Here is a 17143-nt window from a genome sequence, read left to right as displayed (position 1 = left end):
AATTCCCTTTACTCTGTCCGCGGTAGTCCCCTCCTCTCTGGGCCAAGCGCAGTTAGTTCAATCTTGATGCATTTAAACCTTCAAGAAAAACCAAACATCCCTCCCGCCGGCCAAGGTAGCACCCCTTTTCCGACAAGGGCAGAAAAACGCGGGACCGCGGCCCAGACGGCCTGCGGCAGCCCTTACCCGGCTCCAAAGTGCACAGAAGGCGAGGCGCGGTTCGGGATATGCAGCTCCTTTTCTTCAACACGTTACTCAGGATGGTGCTCACGCCGCCGCCGCCGCCGCCGCCGGTGCTTTGCCGCTTTAAACACCTTCCCCCTCGCCTCAGGGAACTGGTCAGTCTGTCTTGCCTCATGGGTGACCACAAGCAGGAGCTAAACGCACCATCCACCAGGTTTCCAGGGCCAGCGGTCGCGCCAGCTTCCCGCAGGTGCAGCCGACGCTCACGACTAGTGACGCAATCCGGACCTTCGGCGTTTCCAATGGAGCAAGGTTCGGGCTGCGGGGGGAAGGGGAAGGGGACGAGCGATGGCCGGGGCGGGGGTGGGGAGCCGAGGTTTGAGGGCGGAGAGAATTAGAGCAGCGTGAACGCGACTTCGGAGAGGCGGCGAAGGCGGCCAGCCGCCTCTTCCCTGGACTGACCCTCCGCAGTGCAGAGGAAAGAGGCGAGTCGAGGCGCGGCGCAACCCGGCAAAGGAGGGAAAAAAAGGCCGTTCCTGCCCACCATCACAGCATCACTGACAGAAGAGCCAGGCAGCTCTTGCTTCTCTGCCGCCGCCACCTGCCAGCAGGCGAAGCTTGCATTAAAAATAAACCGATTCGGCGTAAATTTCAACAGCAAGGCGCCGACGGCAGAAAACGTAACCGCAGCCTGCAGGAAGCTCTCCCGGCTCGTTTTCCGGGGAATTAACCAATAAAAATTAATCAGAAAGCTAGAACCGTGACAATCGGAAACCAGCACCTGTCATTTGCGCATTTCTTTCACGTAGGGAAGTTGCACTCTTTAATAAAGACAAAAGGAGGGAAAAGGGGGACGAACTTGGATTGTAGACTGATATTAAATACCAATATCCAGAAGTAGGCTGAAGGATGCTCCTATTTACAAGTCAAATCTACAGAAAAGAAACAAAAATCACTTCCCCTTCTCGTTTTTTTCATTTATGCTCTTAAGAATTTAGAAAATACATTTTGATGGAATACTGTAGCTGTTACTATTTACATTATTTTATGCAACAGACTATGTATTTGACAGAGCTGCTTTGCAGATCAATTTGATACATATTTGCCTATACATAACACTCATTTAGCAGTTTTTAAAAAACATTTCTATAAACTCTATTCAGTATATTGGGTGTTTCACATCCCAACAGGCAATACAGTTATCAAAACTGCTTCACAAAGATGAAACTATAACATACCTGTTATGATGCAGTCCTTGTTTACAGTAGATATTATAGCAAAAGAATTCAAGATTGAAGTTGTATCCATCAAATGCAAGAATTGACTTTTAGGTTTTCTAGATTTCAGATGATAGAAATATTGCAACTTGATATAGTAAGAATTATACCAGCAATATACATTATACAGCAATATAGTTATGTAGGCATCCTAGTTTTATGATTAGAAACTTAGAAACCTTTTTTGGAAATAGTAAAAACAAAAAAAACAAGTGGGCAACCTAAACCCATATATGGTTGTTTGGCTAAGTTTCAAACAATCATCTGAAAAAAAAAATGTATTTGGATCATAATTATTTCAGTTTCTGCTGTTTTAAAGAACCAGTCAAATGACAAAAAGATTAAAAAATGAATGGGTGTCTCCAATGACTTCTGATTGTTGCCTGATCTTGCTTGCTTCAGCCACTCAGCAAAATAGCCCTCAACATAGAGTTCTTCTTGAAGAAGAAAAAAACAGGATCACATCTGATAGCATGTATACAATGAAAAAACTTGAAGTTTTCTATATTTCTCCTACACAATATAGAAAATAATAGATGATACGAGAAAATGTGAATAATGCTGTAGCATAGAGTAGGAATTTAGCTTATATTTATAGCTATATTTAGCTTATATTTATAACTACTGCAAAAGAAAATCTAAAATCACTTCTTTATAATAATTTTTCTTTGAATTTTGCAATTTTCTATTGGAGAAAGAGAAACCAGGAAATGGTGAGTTCTAATCAGGGGTGGGATTCAAACTTAACTGGTTCAGTGGGTGTGGCCTAATTTGTGGGTGTGGGTTGGTCATGTGACTGGTGGGTGTGGCTTGCTGACAGTGTGGCTAGGTGGTCATGTGACTGGCAAACCAAATATGGCCAGTTGCTTAGGAAGTGTTCTAATTTTACGACTGACCTCCCCAGAGCTACTTGACCTGTTTTTGGTGTTTTGACAACCATACACACACACACATACATACACACACGACCAGTTACAACATCCAACACAGTCTTGTGGCTGAGGTTTTCTGGTTTTTTTGCCAGTTTCCAACAAGCATCCTTCTGGTTTCTGGTTAAAAATGCCCATTGGGGAAAATGGACTTAACAACCACAGTGTTTGCTTCATGACCACAAGGTTCATTTAATGATCATGGTGTTTGCCTAACCCAGGGGTCTGCAACACTTAAACACAAGAGCCATTTTTCTATTTTCTTTTAAACCGGTATCTCTCTGTGTGTGTCTTTCTTTCTCCCTCTCTCATTTCTCTGTCTCCTCTTTTTCTTTCTCTTTTTCTCATCTTTCTTTCTCCCTCTCTCTGTTTCTCATCTCTCTCTCATCTATAACTGCTAAGATTGAAAACTATTTTATAATAATTTTATTATAACTTTATAATCCTATTTCTTTGCAGTTTTTTTCACACACATTTCTGCATATGTATTCAATACTCTTTCTTCCTTTTCACTATGTATTCAAAATGGGCAATGATTGTGTGTGTGTGTGCGTGTGTGTGTGTAGCATGTGTAGATATGTGTGATGGATGTGTATTGATGTGTATATATATTTCACTTTTAATGTGTATTTACAGTAAAAATTTGACAATAAAAGTCATCTTATCCTATCTTCCTTCTTTCTTTCTCAACCTCATTCCTCTGCACACCCTATTTTGTGTTGGCTTCCCAGCCAAGCATTTACCAGGTCTGGTCCTGTTTAGCTTTCTAAAATCAGCCGACTGAATGAAATAAATGCCAAATTAAACTGCCCAATAATTTACCTACCATCACTACCTTGCACCTGATTTCAATGTAAATCTGCAGTATTACTAAATTTTGCTAGGCACCTGCTGCATGTTATTCTCTCTTCCTTGATAATCTAGTCTTAGCTGGGCAAACTGTATTAGACATTTGGAGTCAGCAGGGAGAGCAGCTCAGCATGGAGAAAAGTCATGCATCTCCCCATATTCCTTTCTCCATGAGAGCCTCGTCCCCTCATTTGTGAAGCACACTAAGTTTAAAGGTGCTGCAAGAGGCTATTCGCTGAAAGAGGAATATGGGGAGACACACGACTTTTCTCAACAAGAGGGCTGCTCTCTCTCTCTCTCTCTCTCTCTCTCTCCCCTCCACTCTTGGCGTGGAGAAAAGTCAGTGGGAGTAGCAGTTAAGTCAGTCGGTCACCTGTCCCAGGGCTCATGCTCATCATACCTGTGCTGGGGGGTAGAGGATGCAGCGGCAGCGAGGTGGCAATGGTGATCGCGGCAAGGAAGGCAATAGTGATTCCGTGGCATTGGGCTTCCAGGACCAGGTCGCCCCCTGCCACCCATCAGTTGTTCCTGCAGCCACACACGTGGTGCTTCGGGGCTTCCAGGCTATGCTCCCTGCAGTCGCAGTCAGCTGTCCCGGACTTGATCAAGGGGTGCCTTGCCAACACGAGCCTCTCCATATGTTCCTTCCTGCTGTTCTTGCTGGGAGAGTCTTTCCCGGCAGGTTGAAAAGCCTGCAAGTACCCATCCAATTGGTAAATGGCTCTGGACAGCAGAGAAGCAGCCAGGTTGAATCCTGTTTCTTTTTGCTTCCCGGGAGCTGTTTCCCAATGGGAGGGGGACTTGCAAGCTTTTTACTGTGCCAGGAAAGACTCTCGTTCTCCCAGCAAGAGCAGCAGGTGAGAGAAGCAGCCGCTGACCTGGCCGGAGCCGACACAAGCCCCTCCATGTGTTCCCTGGTGGAAGACAAGTGGTGGGGAAAGATGATGGCGGCAATGACAAAAGGCAAGTGGTTGAGGGGGGGAAGGCGACCAGCAGTGGCAGATAGGCGACCGGGGCTTGCAGAGCCTCACTCACCCAGGGAGATAACATCAGGCAGGGCTGCAGCGGAAGGCAGGCAACAATGGCTGGCCTGGCGAGCGGGCAAAAGCAGGCAGCAATGTCACACATGCGCGTTAAGGACTGACTGGGAGGGGAGGGATGGGTGGGGAGAGGAGGGGCCAGCCAGTGGCACAATTTGCCACTTCTCCGAACTGTGCAGAATCATAACAACCGGATCTATAGAACCGGCCCGAACTGGTAGAATCCCACCCCTGGTTCTAATCCTGCCCTAGCCATGAAAGCCAGCTGAGTGATTCATTCTCTCTCAGCTCAACCCATCTCATAGAGTTGTTATTATGGGGAAGGTATACAAGTGCAGCAATAACACTCTACAAGTAGGCAGGTGCTCTGTGTGCATGTTTAAGCAAGGAGAGATTAACAAATTGTAGCATCATTTACCATGCAGTTAGTCTATATTCCTCAAAGACTTTCTGGGACAACATGCAATATAGGTTATTGTGGCTACCAAACATGACTATTCAAAGTTACAACGGCACTGGAAAAAGTGATTTACAACTGTCCTTGCACTTACAACTGTTGCAGCATCCCCATGGTCACTTGATCAAAATTCAGGCATTCGGCAACTCACATGTATTTATGATGGGGTCATGGGATCACCATTTATGATCTTCCTAGTCAGCATCCAATAGCAAAGTCAATGAGGAGAGCTGGATTTCCTTAATAACCACATGATTAACTTGATTAACTACATTGATTTGCCTAACAATCATGGGAATAAAGGTCATAAAATCAGCACAACTGCCTTACTTAGCAATGGAAATTCTGCCTCAATTGTGGTCATATATCAAAGATTACCTAGTTAGCTTTAACACATTTGCAGTGTATATCATGTCCTATGATCTACAAAAGAAAAGTCTCCTTGGTAAAAACAAAAATATTTTTCAATACACTATCAATTAACAGCAATAGTTGAAAGAGCTGGTTAATACTACCACTCATCGTATTGAGAAATTCACACATGTAAACTATTTGTAAACCTCAGATAGCTCCAAGAAACCTTAAGGTAGTGAAACACCATTGCCTATATGATCCAGTGATAAAGACTACAGATTACGTTATTGGCCTATTGAGCTAGAACTGAGGAAAACCAGTCAGTTTAAGACAATATTGAATCAGTTGTCTGCATTATTGTAGCAAAGCATTTTATTTAACAAGGTATGTTTATATCCCAAATATCCTAAATTTTACAATTGAAAAAATAAGGTAAAATCTATTTAGTAAAATCTGAATCTTAAAACTGATACCCACTGTTATGCCAACATCTGTACCAAAACATTCCACAATCAAGATAGCATCACCAAAGTTTAGCCCAATCTTTTTACAACCAAGCTGTGTACTCCATCTGAGTTTCAGAAGTTTCAGAAATCATATACAAGCTCCTTTGGCAGATCTATAGCATACACAAAGGAGGAAAGTACAATATTGGTTCTTATTAAAAACAACATAATGCAACAAGTCTCCATTCCATAATGGAACAGGTATCATGAAAATATAATACATACATTCAAATGTACTTCTTACTGTTAGCAGATGGGTATTAGTCAATGCTATGATAATTCTAAATAGTAGACCAGATACTCCCTGGTCTATGAATGGATGTTTGATTTGTGTTTTCTAAGTACTTTGCATATCCAGTGGTTCATATGGCAAACAGATCCAAGACCAAATGAGTTACATTATGGCTTTGTAATGGTGAACCTAGTCTTCGATTCTTGCTATCACAATTTTAAATTCTAAATTCATGTAGTTCTTGACCATTCATTCAGCAATCATTCAGTTGTCACAGCACTGAACAAGGAGATTTATGAATGATCCTTGTATTTGTGTCTGCTACTGTGCCCCCAAGGTCATGTGATGATTAAAGTGTTTGGCAACCACTTGCAATTACAACATCACAGCATCCCAGCATGCCTGGTGCCATGTCCTGAAGTGTCAGGATGAGACTCCCGGGACATGCTGCAGTGATGGTAAAGTCCAGCTCCCTCCCCTTGAGCCCCACCCTGAATCCTTACATAGCCTTCTCACCCACCAGCATCCAATGGCAGAGCACTTTCTTTCTGCTGCCTGGAAATACAGTGGATTCTTCCAAAATGACATCTTTTGGAGCCAGAGAGGTGAAGGAGAGAAATTTTATGCCAACATTCAAAGTGCAGGGGCAGGTCTACCACAGGATAGGGAGTATCATGGCGGGGCCTCAGCAGCAGCCTTAATTTCTCCAGATATAGTTTGTTGGTGATGATGACAATGAGAGGGACATCTGCTACGGAATCTACCTGGGCATTAATCCAGAACTGGTTAGCCAACTGCAGAAGTTGCTGAGTGAACACAAGTATATTCTGAAACTTAACGCTGCTGTTGAATCTGTTCCTAAGGACTCCCAAGTGATGATTAACGCTGATAGGAAGCCTTCTGGAGAGCACCGAGGTCGTTTCAATGCCCCCACAACTACAGAAGTGGCTGTTCTTATTATCAGCCAGAAGAGAGATATCGTTCTCCATAGCAGGGACAACGGACAACGAATCACTGAGACGCACCATGCCTATGATCCTCTCCAGTACCCTCTGATGTTCTGCCATGAGAAGATAGCTATTACATCAATATACCTCAGTGCAACACAAAGACCAAGAGTCCTCTCAAGAAAGCCATGTCTGCTGATGACTTTTACAGCTACAGGATAATGGAGTGCATTGGCAAAGAATGCTACGTACTGATGTTCTGCTATCTCCTTAATCAATTTCTAGTTGACATGTATGCGAAAATTGAGAGTAAAATACTCAATAGGATTCATAATAACCATAATACCCTGAGAAGTGAGGGTGTAGGTGCACCTGAAGGACACCATGACAAGAACTGACAGCCAGTTATCACAGCTTGGCAAGATGGCTGTATTGCCATTTTCTTTCCCTGGAGGACACCACTACATGCATGAGTGATCTCAAGATGTGATGGCGTATGTGTGACATTTAGGATGTCATCTGTTCATTACATTTACCTGCAATCTGAAATGGCCAGAAATTGTACAGCTCTTGAAACAAGGAGAAAAATCTCAACATAGACATAACACAGTAGCAAGGGTTTTTCCCGTGAAAGTAAAACATACCATGAAGCTTCTCGCTAAAGGTTACATCTTTGGAAATACCTGGTGTTACATGTACTCCATGGAATGGCAGAAACATGGACTCCCCCACATTCATATTCTCCTGTGACTCGAACGTAAGACCAGAGTCCATTGACAAAGTTATAAGTGCTGAGGTACCTGATCCCGACCTAGCCCTAGCCCTCCATGACATTATCAAGATGACAATGTTCCACTGCACATGTGGACCCTGCTATGTTCTGAAGTTCCCCGTCTGGTCCGGTTTCCAGAAGGGAGCGCCCAGCCACAACCTGATTGGCTGATAGTTTCACAGCCAACTATATAAGGAGCTGTCAAACAGGCCAACAGCTGTTGCCTCATGGCTGAGTGGTTTATTCGCTGTTAGCGCGCGAATTCAATAAAGTCTGAGCAACCAATTTAACCTTGCCTCATTCTGTTGTGCGTTTGTTCCCAATACAAAGCACTGGCAACGAGGATGGGATCTCCACCCTTGAGATAAGCAGCATCCTGCCTATACACCAGACAAGCCCTTTGACTCGCATAGCAACACCAGGGAGTTTGAGGTAGGGGACCAGGTATTCGCTAGGAATTACACTGGTAATCCCCTGTGGCTACCAGAGGCCATAACTAGCATAACCAGGCCATGTTCGTACATTGTGAAGTTAGAGGATGGCCGGACCTGGAGGCACCACATTAATCAACAAAGGGGGCGAGGGAACCTGAGGCCAGGAGCAGTATTAACTAGGGAGAACAATGAGTTCTCAGGAACAAACACAAGACCGTCTGCACCAACAACACGCCAGCAGCCACACTCACCAGAGAGGCCATGGTTCGAGGAATCACCGGCGGAGGTCCAACTGCAACAGTCGGAGGTTCCGGTCAAGAAGGTTCCAGCCGAGGAGATTCCCGCCGCATCCAATGAGCCATCTCTGCACAGATCAACTAGGATCTGGTGCCACCCGGCCTACCTCGAAGACTACACATGCACTGTCAAGGTGGGAAGGAGTGTTATGTTCTGAAGTTCCCCCTCTGGTCCGGTTTCCAGCAGGAGGCGCCCAGCTACAACCTGATTGGCTGATAGTTTGACAGCCAACTATATAAGGAGCTGTCAAACAGGCCAACAGCTGTTGCCTCACAGCTGAGTGGTTTATTCACTGCTAGCGCACAAATTCAATAAAGCTTGAGCAACCAATTTAGCCGCCTCGCCTCATTCTGTTGTGCGTTCATTCCCAATATGAAGCAGACCCCTCAACAGGAACTCACCCTGCATCGTGGACAGCGCCTGTACCAAGAACTATCCCCAGCCATTTTTGAAGGAAAGTCAAACCGGAGAGGATAGCTATCCCCAGTATCGCAGGCGGTCCCGAGCAGACAGTACCCTCATTCACCATTGCAGATCTGGACAAGGTACAAGACAGGATGATACAACAGCAGCTTTGAGGCAGCCTGGCACATTCTCTGCTACCCTATTCATGGAAGGTTTCCTCCTGTTATGCATCTTGCCGAACATCTTGAAAACAGCCAGAGAGTTTATTTTACTGAGGACAATCTTGTTCAGAGGATCAATAATCCAAAAACAACACTTCTGGCCTTTTTTGAGCTGTGTAAAGTCATGCTTTCACAAGGACCCTTCTATATTGCGAAGTTCAACTTACTACATATGGAAAGGCAACCAGTTCTGCAGGAGGAAAAAAAGAGAAGCCTTTACCATGTTATTTGGGGGTGAAGAAAGATCAGGTTTTGGGTAGAGTGTACACCATCCATCCCGGTAATGCAGAGTGCTACCTATGCCTCCTCTTACACGAGATCCATGGCCCCATGTCATTTACTGCCCTAAAAACTGTGGCAGGGGTACTTCAACCAACATTTCAAGCAGTGTGCAGTGCACTTGGCTTGCTAGAGGATGATGCTCACTGGGACCACACTCTGGAAGAAGCCTCCATCTCTGATTTTCCTAACAAAATCCGTGAACTGTTTGCCATCATGTTGGTTTTCTGCCAAGTTGGAGACCCCCTAAAATAGTGGGAGAAATACAGAGACAGTTTTGTGGAAGATGTTAGACTACTAATGGAGAGAGTGTATGGAAATGCCCAACTGGTCCTCCAAATTGTTTACAACCAATGCCTTATCCTTCTTGGGGATATTGTCATATCCATGTCGGGTAAAACACTCCTGCAGTTCAGATTACCACCACCTTCATGAGAGCAAGGAGCCATTGTCAGCAACCATCAATACCTGAGTGAACTGTCTTATAATACTGTTCAGCTGACAGAAGCAGTTGCTGTGAATGTTCCAGAATTAAATCAAAACCAGAGAAAAGCCTACAATGAAATCATGCACAGTATTGTTTCTGATTCTGGCCAGTTGTTTTTTCTTGATGCTCCTGATGGACTAGCAAAATGTTCTTGATCAATATGTTGCTGGCCAAAATTAGGGGTGGAAGGAATATCGTCTTTGCCATTGCTTCCTCAGGAATTGCAGCTACCTTGATCATGGAGCCAAGATGGCTCATTCTGCCTTTGTTACCTCTCAACTTGAATCATTCTGAGTCTGCACTTTGTAAGAGTGACATAGCTCAGGTTCTTCAAGAAGTCAAAGTTATCATGTGGGATGAGTGCACCATGACTCACAAAAGAGGCATTATGGCTCTAAACAGGATGCTCCAGGACATTAGGGGCAGCAACCGTCTTATGGGTGGAGTTACGGTGCTTTTGGATGGTGACTTCAGACAGATGTTGCCTGTTGTACCACGAGGGACACATGCAGATAAAGTCAAGGCCTGTCTCAAGCCATCCTTCTTATGGCCTAATGCCAAAGTCTTGTCCTTGAGGAGTGGCCCCCAACCTTTTTTATGCTACGGCCCGGTACCGGCATCACAAAATGATCCATGGCCCGGTACCGGCATCAGCACGCATGACAAGGCAAGGCGAGCCGAGCAACCAGCCAGCCAGCCATCCCCCGCTTCTCCCCGCCACCTTCAACTCCTCCTTTGTACCTTTGTCGATGGGCTTCGCTTCGGGACAGCTTTGGGACAGTCGCTCTGCTCACCTTGCCTTGGGTGCTGAAAGAATCCTCGTGCCTTACTTTCATTCGAAGCCCCCCCCCTTCGATGACACTAAAGCGCGAGGATTCTTTCAGCACCCAAACATCGCTTTTCAACCAGAAAAGCTCACCTGGAAGCACTTTCTCGTCAAACAAGATGGCAGCACCCAGCAAACCGGCAGCCCGGTAGGAAATGTTCCATGGACTGGTACCGGTCCGCGGCCTGGTGATTGGGGACCCCTGTCCTTGAGAGTTAACATTCGTGCCCACCTTCAACATGATTTGAGGGCAGAAGTGTTTTATAACTTATTACTTGATATTGGTGATGGCAAGTTTTTGGAAGAGGAGGGAAGAATAATTATTCCGAGTGACTTTTGCAATGTTGTGAGAGATCTGATCAGTGTGGCTGACAGAATATACCCCAACATTTATCAGGCTAGAGTGGATTGTGCTTCATGGCTGAAGGAAACAACTATTCTCACACCAACAAACAACTCAGCCAACAATATCAACAACTTTCTGCTGGAGAAGCTGTCTACTGAGCATATGAAGTATGAATCTGTGGACTTGGTAATGGAGGTCAAGGATGATGTACATTACACTGTGGAGTTCCTGTACACTCTCAACCCATCAGGATTACCACCTCATTTCCTCTACCTGAAGATTGCTCCAATCATGCTGTTACGCAGTCTAAGCCCTCCGAAACTGTGCAATGGCACCAGGCTTCAGCTGAAGATTCTGAACAAACATGTAATCAAAGCCACGATTTTCACAGGCATCAATCAGGGAGAAACTGTTTTCATCCCCTAAATTCCTCTGATCCCATCACTTCGAGTTCAAATGTCTACAATTTCCCATTAAGGTAGGGTACGCCATCACCATCAACAAGGCACAGGGACAGACTTTGAAAGTGGCTGGTGTGTATCTGAGGAGTGAATGTTTCTCCCAAGGCCAGTTGTATGTGGCATGCTCCAGAGTCAGTTCATGTGACAGCCTGACATCCTCCAGCCAGAGAGCAAAACCAGGAATGTTGTTTACAGGGGGGTCTTGAGCAATTTATCTGAGGGAGGAATTGAAAGTCTATGCTATGCAAATTATTAGCCTGGCTACGTAGACCAAAAAGCCAAGGGTGCTGGTGGGATTAAAGGGCTTAAACCCATCTATTTTATTATTGTTAGACTTACAATAATGTCTTAATCTGTAATAGAAACTTAACTTACCTTCTCTAACTACATACAGTGCCTTTTTAAAACCACTCATTAATTCTCAAACTTTAAGTGTCAATTTATCAAGGACCATCACATAGTTTCATAGGGAAGCATGGGTATCCAGCTATAGCCTATAAATTAAATAAGCTAGCCAATTACTTTTGACCTAAACAAGAGGGTTCAGTACAATTTCTCTTCGTAAACTTTGCCCTTTAGTACTTCTATTCTGATGTTGCTTGCAAGTATGTAAGAGGCAATGTTTGTGTTGTGATGTTTTAGCCCATATGTAATCACTTTGAGGAAATCTTGGCTTGCTGCAGATGTCCCCTATTTGAAATGATACTTTTTATCATTTTTTTCCTATTATTGGACAGTAAGGATAAAAGCTGTGGGATCCTTGGCTACATACATGCTGAGTTTGAGGGACAGGGTACCAAGTAAAGATATCCCTCTAGAAGATAAGTGGTAGCAACAATAATAATTATCAAGCTGCATACCAGGGCAAAAAAGCAAGGCTATGGTGCATAATATTCAGGGGACTTTAGGAAGAAGAGAGTTGAGATTTTCTACTGTTTGTTTGGGCTCAACCCTGCTGCTACACATGGACTGACAATCTGCCTCAGGTCACCAAGTTTGCTCCATGGGCAGATAAGATCTGGAACCTGGAGCTACTCTCTCCCATTTCAATAATTAAATATGGGTTCACCACTGAGGAATAATGCCATCTTGCAGTGGTATTAAAATAATGTTGAGATGAGTTTAGTTATTTTCACATTCACAAGTGTGTGTATGTGTGTGTGTGTGTGTGTTTAGAAATTTTGGCAGAGATTCAGGTTTATAAATGTAGCTGAGTTTTGCAGGTTTGTTTGTACAATTTACTTCCTTTAAACAAAATATTGCATTCATGCAATTTTCAGAACTGATACTGCAGTCTGCTATCTGTAATGCAAAACATCACAGGAAATCATGCAAAAGTACCATTGCCATGCTAGTTGATTTTTATTTGCAGGGTAGTTATTTTGCCAAAGGAAAAAAAAAACCTAGCTATGCTTAATTTACATCTCTGAAGTATTTCAAGAATATGTATAACCTGCAACCTATGCATGCTTTCCTGGAATAAGCTAACTTTAACAGAGTGGCTCTTACTTCCAATGAACCATGTTTTAGGATTGTGCTATACAAAATTCTAATTAGCTACTTAAATCAAATAGTAGAAACTCCTAATTCTGTACCACTCAAGATCAGAACTGGAAGATCATTAAAAATTCTACATTTAATATGGATAGTTGCATGCACCAGTTCATTTTAGTGCAGTTTTCAAACTAGTTAATGTACTGTACCTGTAGATAGTACATTGCCATGCTGCATGTTAATGAAAAAGACACAAGAAAGTTAGCTGTAAAACATTTATGAAATTAACTTGTGTAACATACATTACTGCAGTAATCATTATTAGGTATATTTTCCAATAAATGGTTCATTAAGCGTTTCTAAAACTGAAGAGATTATAATTGAATTCCTGTTTCCTTGAAACTAAGGAAACTGGCCTTCACACTGACATTCAGTGGATTTACTACTTGGAAAATATGTTCTGCGTGGAGCCTTGAACTTTTGTTATATAAAAATCAGGACTTTATCAATCTGAAAAATATAAATTTTCTCCACAAATATATTTCTACGATCAGAGCTTTTATTTCTGAACTACTACTATAAATATTACTATAAAAACCTTTACCAATTTCTTTGCCAATAATATACTGTAATTCTATATGATAAATCCTTAGAAAGTTTAACTCAAAATACGACTTGTTATCCACATTACTACAGAAAGTTTATAGAAATATCTTTTTCTTGTCCTGAAAAGCATTTTGAAAATGCAACAGTAGCATAATATTTGGAATAAAATTATAATATTTCTGGATTAACATAAATAGTACTCACGTCGCTTCGGGGAAACTGCCTGTAAAAAGGCTGTTACAATATCACAGTTCCTCTGGACTTTATGTAAAAGTCTGTCCTTTTGTTTCAGAAGGCGAAGCAGTTTTGCTGACTGAACACAAATTCTATAATTCAGCTCCCGTATTACTGTTGTCAATTCACTAATATCTGTCAAGAAAAAAAAGGGGCCAAAGGATGCAATCTGAAACTTGAAAATCTATTTCCCTCTTTGATAATCAGTATGACTTTCTTCAAAAAGGTCTTATCCCTCTAGATACCCTCGGTTCTTAGCATGATTGTAAGGTAATACATACTACAAAGTCTTATAAAAGAATACTGTAGGAAAACAACGGGCATCAAAACCACTTTTTTTTAATCTTCCATGCACACACAAGGCACCCTATAGTGGACAAAAGCAGACATCAAACTGATTTTTTTAAGTTAGCAGTTGATGGCTGTTCATGAAATTACTGTAGTTAAAACAAATTAGAGGTTTTATCACTAACTTAGTAACTGTAGATAATAGACATTCTAAATCATTTATCAAATTGTCATTCATTGGTCAACAAAACCCAGCACTTTATTTTAAAAAAGCAATAGCAACACTACCGGGGTAAAAGAATATTTTCTACACCTAACAAAAATTATAGCACAAACTTTATTGTAAAGACACTTTAAAAGTTCAGTACTGAGTTATACACTAATGAAATATGTGAAATAACAAGAGGCTAACAGCAGAGCGCTACTTTTAGAAAGCTTTCTATGCAGAATTGGAATTAACTCCAATCAGAGAAAAATTCAGTTCAAAATTCAAAAATGTGATCACTCACATTTCTATCAGGAGGCTGATAATTCCTATCCTTATAAAGTGCCTTTTCAGCTTTCACATGGGTCATCTTAGCAATCCTTGTAAACCTCTTGTTAAGATCACCATGTCACTATTGCAGACAGAATAGGGAACAGCCTCTTGCTTAATATTTTAAAATATTTGAATCATCTTTATTTAAAAAGACTTTCCATCAGTAAAAAGCAACCTGCCCAGAAGTTATCATTTAAAACAACAGCACAAAGGAAGCAACAGTTGAGAGAGAATCCAGGCACCAATGATTAAATTGGTGCCTGGATTAAATGTCATAGCTTAGGGGAAATGTATATTATGCATTAATTAATTATATGCGCATTAATTAATGTGTAATATACATTTCCCCTAAGATTTGCATTCATTAATTATATGTGCTGGATAATAATGCTTTTTGCAAAAGAAAATAACCAGCCTTCAGGAAAGCAACTTGGGAAGTGCAGAGATATGGGGAAAATTTTGCTTCTTAGTCCCTGTTGAGTTTTTTTCCATCTCATCTTTAGGGGGGCCAGTTGGGGGGAAATCTCTGCTTAACTGAAAGGAATTGGGGCAAAATCATGCCCCAATTCCTGTCAGAATAATGTTAAAATCATGCCCCATTCCTATCAGAATAATGTTAAAATCCTGTCAGAAAACTAACAAAATGAAATCCTATAAGAAACAAGAAAGGAAAATCTTGCTTTGACTGACATGTGTCTCAATTAACTGAAACGCTTCCTTCAAATAAGGGGATCAGGGCAAATAAAAAAGCAGTATCAAAGTTTAAAGGGTTTTATTTGTGCAATCCTCAAGACATTAGACACTGCTGTTTATTACCTTTTATCTCAAACTGAATTCCTACAGCCCTGCCATAAATTTAGAAGCAGAACCGGGCATTTACCTATATTTTAATGGCGCTCCGTTTATCATAATCACGATTTTTATCTTTTCTCTGCCTCCTCCAGATGGGTCACATGCTTGCTTCCCCAGCTTTTACTCCCAGAAAGACTCCCCAGCGCAGACCGAGCCCAGCTTGTCCCTCGGAAAAGCCAGCCCCCTTGTTCATATCGGCCGGGGGAATATTCCCCATTGACAGAACGACATAAAACCTTGGAGGCATCCTCTGTCCGCTTTACCTTTCTGAGCCAGGTACTTCCTCTGGTGCCGCTGACCCGAGTTCCGCTGCAGCTCCTGCAGGACGCGGGATTCAGCGCTGCTGCCTCTCCCCCCGGGGAAGGCGTCGGAGCCGGCGGACGCCTCCGTGGAACTGTCGAGGCTGTCGCGGTGGCGAACGCGCGCCACGCTATAGAGCTCGGTTAGCAGCCCGCTCACCAGAGAGGGGGCGCGGCTGGCTCTTCTGCTCCGACCGGGCTCCTGCTCCACCTCTTCGTCCTCCACCAGGCTGCCCGCGTTGCTACTTACTCTGCTCCGAACAGGCAGCTCCACAACGCACCTGGCAGTTTCTGCTCCAGCACCCTCCCTGCCGTCGCCCAAGTCGACTTCCGTGAGCTCCATTGGGCTCCTTCTCCGCGCCTCAGGCGCAGCGGCTGCAAAGCGCCGCTGCTATGAGAAGGAGATCAGCAACGCTTTCGCCGGCTGAAGAGTTCTCAGGCCAGAGTTCCGGGTTTGTCCCATTGTCCACGAAACGGAGGTGGAAGAGGAAGGGAAAGTCCTTTTGCTCCACGGACGACCTGCGCCGGCAGAGCGTCACATCCCTCACAGCTCTATTAGACTGCGACACTCTCGACTTGCATTCCTCACCCCTCTAACAGGTAGTGGCTTCCAAAGAATCCCCGCTCTGCACCTGTTGCTGGGAGCCAATCAGCTCACTTCGAATCACCAGTCCTTCCCGCTGCAGTAAATAGGACCGGCCGGTTATGCGCTAGCCAGTTTGGACTTAGAGCAAGTGATCCAGGTTTCACACTGAAACTGGTACATGTAGCAAAATCAAATGATTATATTTCAGCTAATAGCTGGGGCTGACCTGTATAATTTTGCATTTTGCAAAGGAAAACCATACACCATTAAAAAGTGAATGGACAGCAAAACAGTAGCTTTTCTTGGACAACATAACCCAATATTAACAATTATTTAACGAATGCAATTTCTCTGGAAACATGCAACTCGTTAGGTTAAATTTGATTGGCCTAAAGTCAATCAGCTGATTTTCATACCTAAGGCAGGACTAGAATTCAGTTGATAGTCTGGTGTCTTAACCACAACTAGACCAAACTGGTTATGTGATTGGCCAAATTATAATGCAACTCATTGTGTAAATCCAGCCAGTGTGATAGTTTAGTTTGATGTGTTGTCTAAAGTCAGATTGTCAAGTTTATTGTGAGTAAATTAATAAAGGATAAGCGCAGCCACTGCCATAAACTAAACTATAAATGTAGGCAAACTTCATGCCAGTTAAACATAACCATACCAGCTAAAACATTTTAATATGTGCACAGAAGTTATTTTTACAGGTCAGAAGTATCAACCTATGATATTTCATTTATAAAATGTTTGGAATAGGAATTATTAGATTACACAAGAATTAACCCATACTCAACCCAACATTTAAAAATTGTGTGGCATACTGGATCATAAAGTGACCAATACTTGGCTAATGTGTGGATAAAGCATATCATATAAATACAGACATTTTAAAGGAAAAAAATTCAAAATTTTATACATTGACAAAATTAAAAACAAGC

The 17143-nt window shown here is 42.8% G+C and overlaps 1 protein-coding gene across 4 annotated transcripts in view; it reads right to left on the bottom strand.

Moving 5' to 3' along the window:
* TBC1D30 (TBC1 domain family member 30) overlaps positions 1-17143 on the bottom strand; it is a 52465-nt gene extending 35322 nt beyond the window's left edge. For 2 of the 4 annotated variants that reach the window (XM_026700065.2, XM_026700072.2), the window contains exons 1-2: positions 15578-17143; positions 13607-13771 (exon numbers count right to left, since the gene is read on the bottom strand). In XM_026700065.2, coding sequence (XP_026555850.1) covers positions 13607-13771; positions 15578-15956 — 544 coding nt within the window. In that variant the 5' untranslated portion in view covers positions 15957-17143. Of the gene's footprint in view, positions 1-186; positions 533-13606; positions 13772-15577 lie in introns of those variants that run through there. The other 2 variants (XM_026700078.2, XM_026700086.2) reach the window with 2 other exon arrangements.

This window comes from Pseudonaja textilis, chromosome 5 (assembly GCF_049901715.1).
Source record: "Pseudonaja textilis isolate UNSWEBS1 chromosome 5, rPseTex1.2, whole genome shotgun sequence".
NCBI classification, from domain to species: Eukaryota; Metazoa; Chordata; class Lepidosauria; order Squamata; family Elapidae; genus Pseudonaja; species Pseudonaja textilis.
Note: the sequence above shows the minus strand (reverse complement) of the source record. Positions and strands in the feature narration are given on the sequence as shown.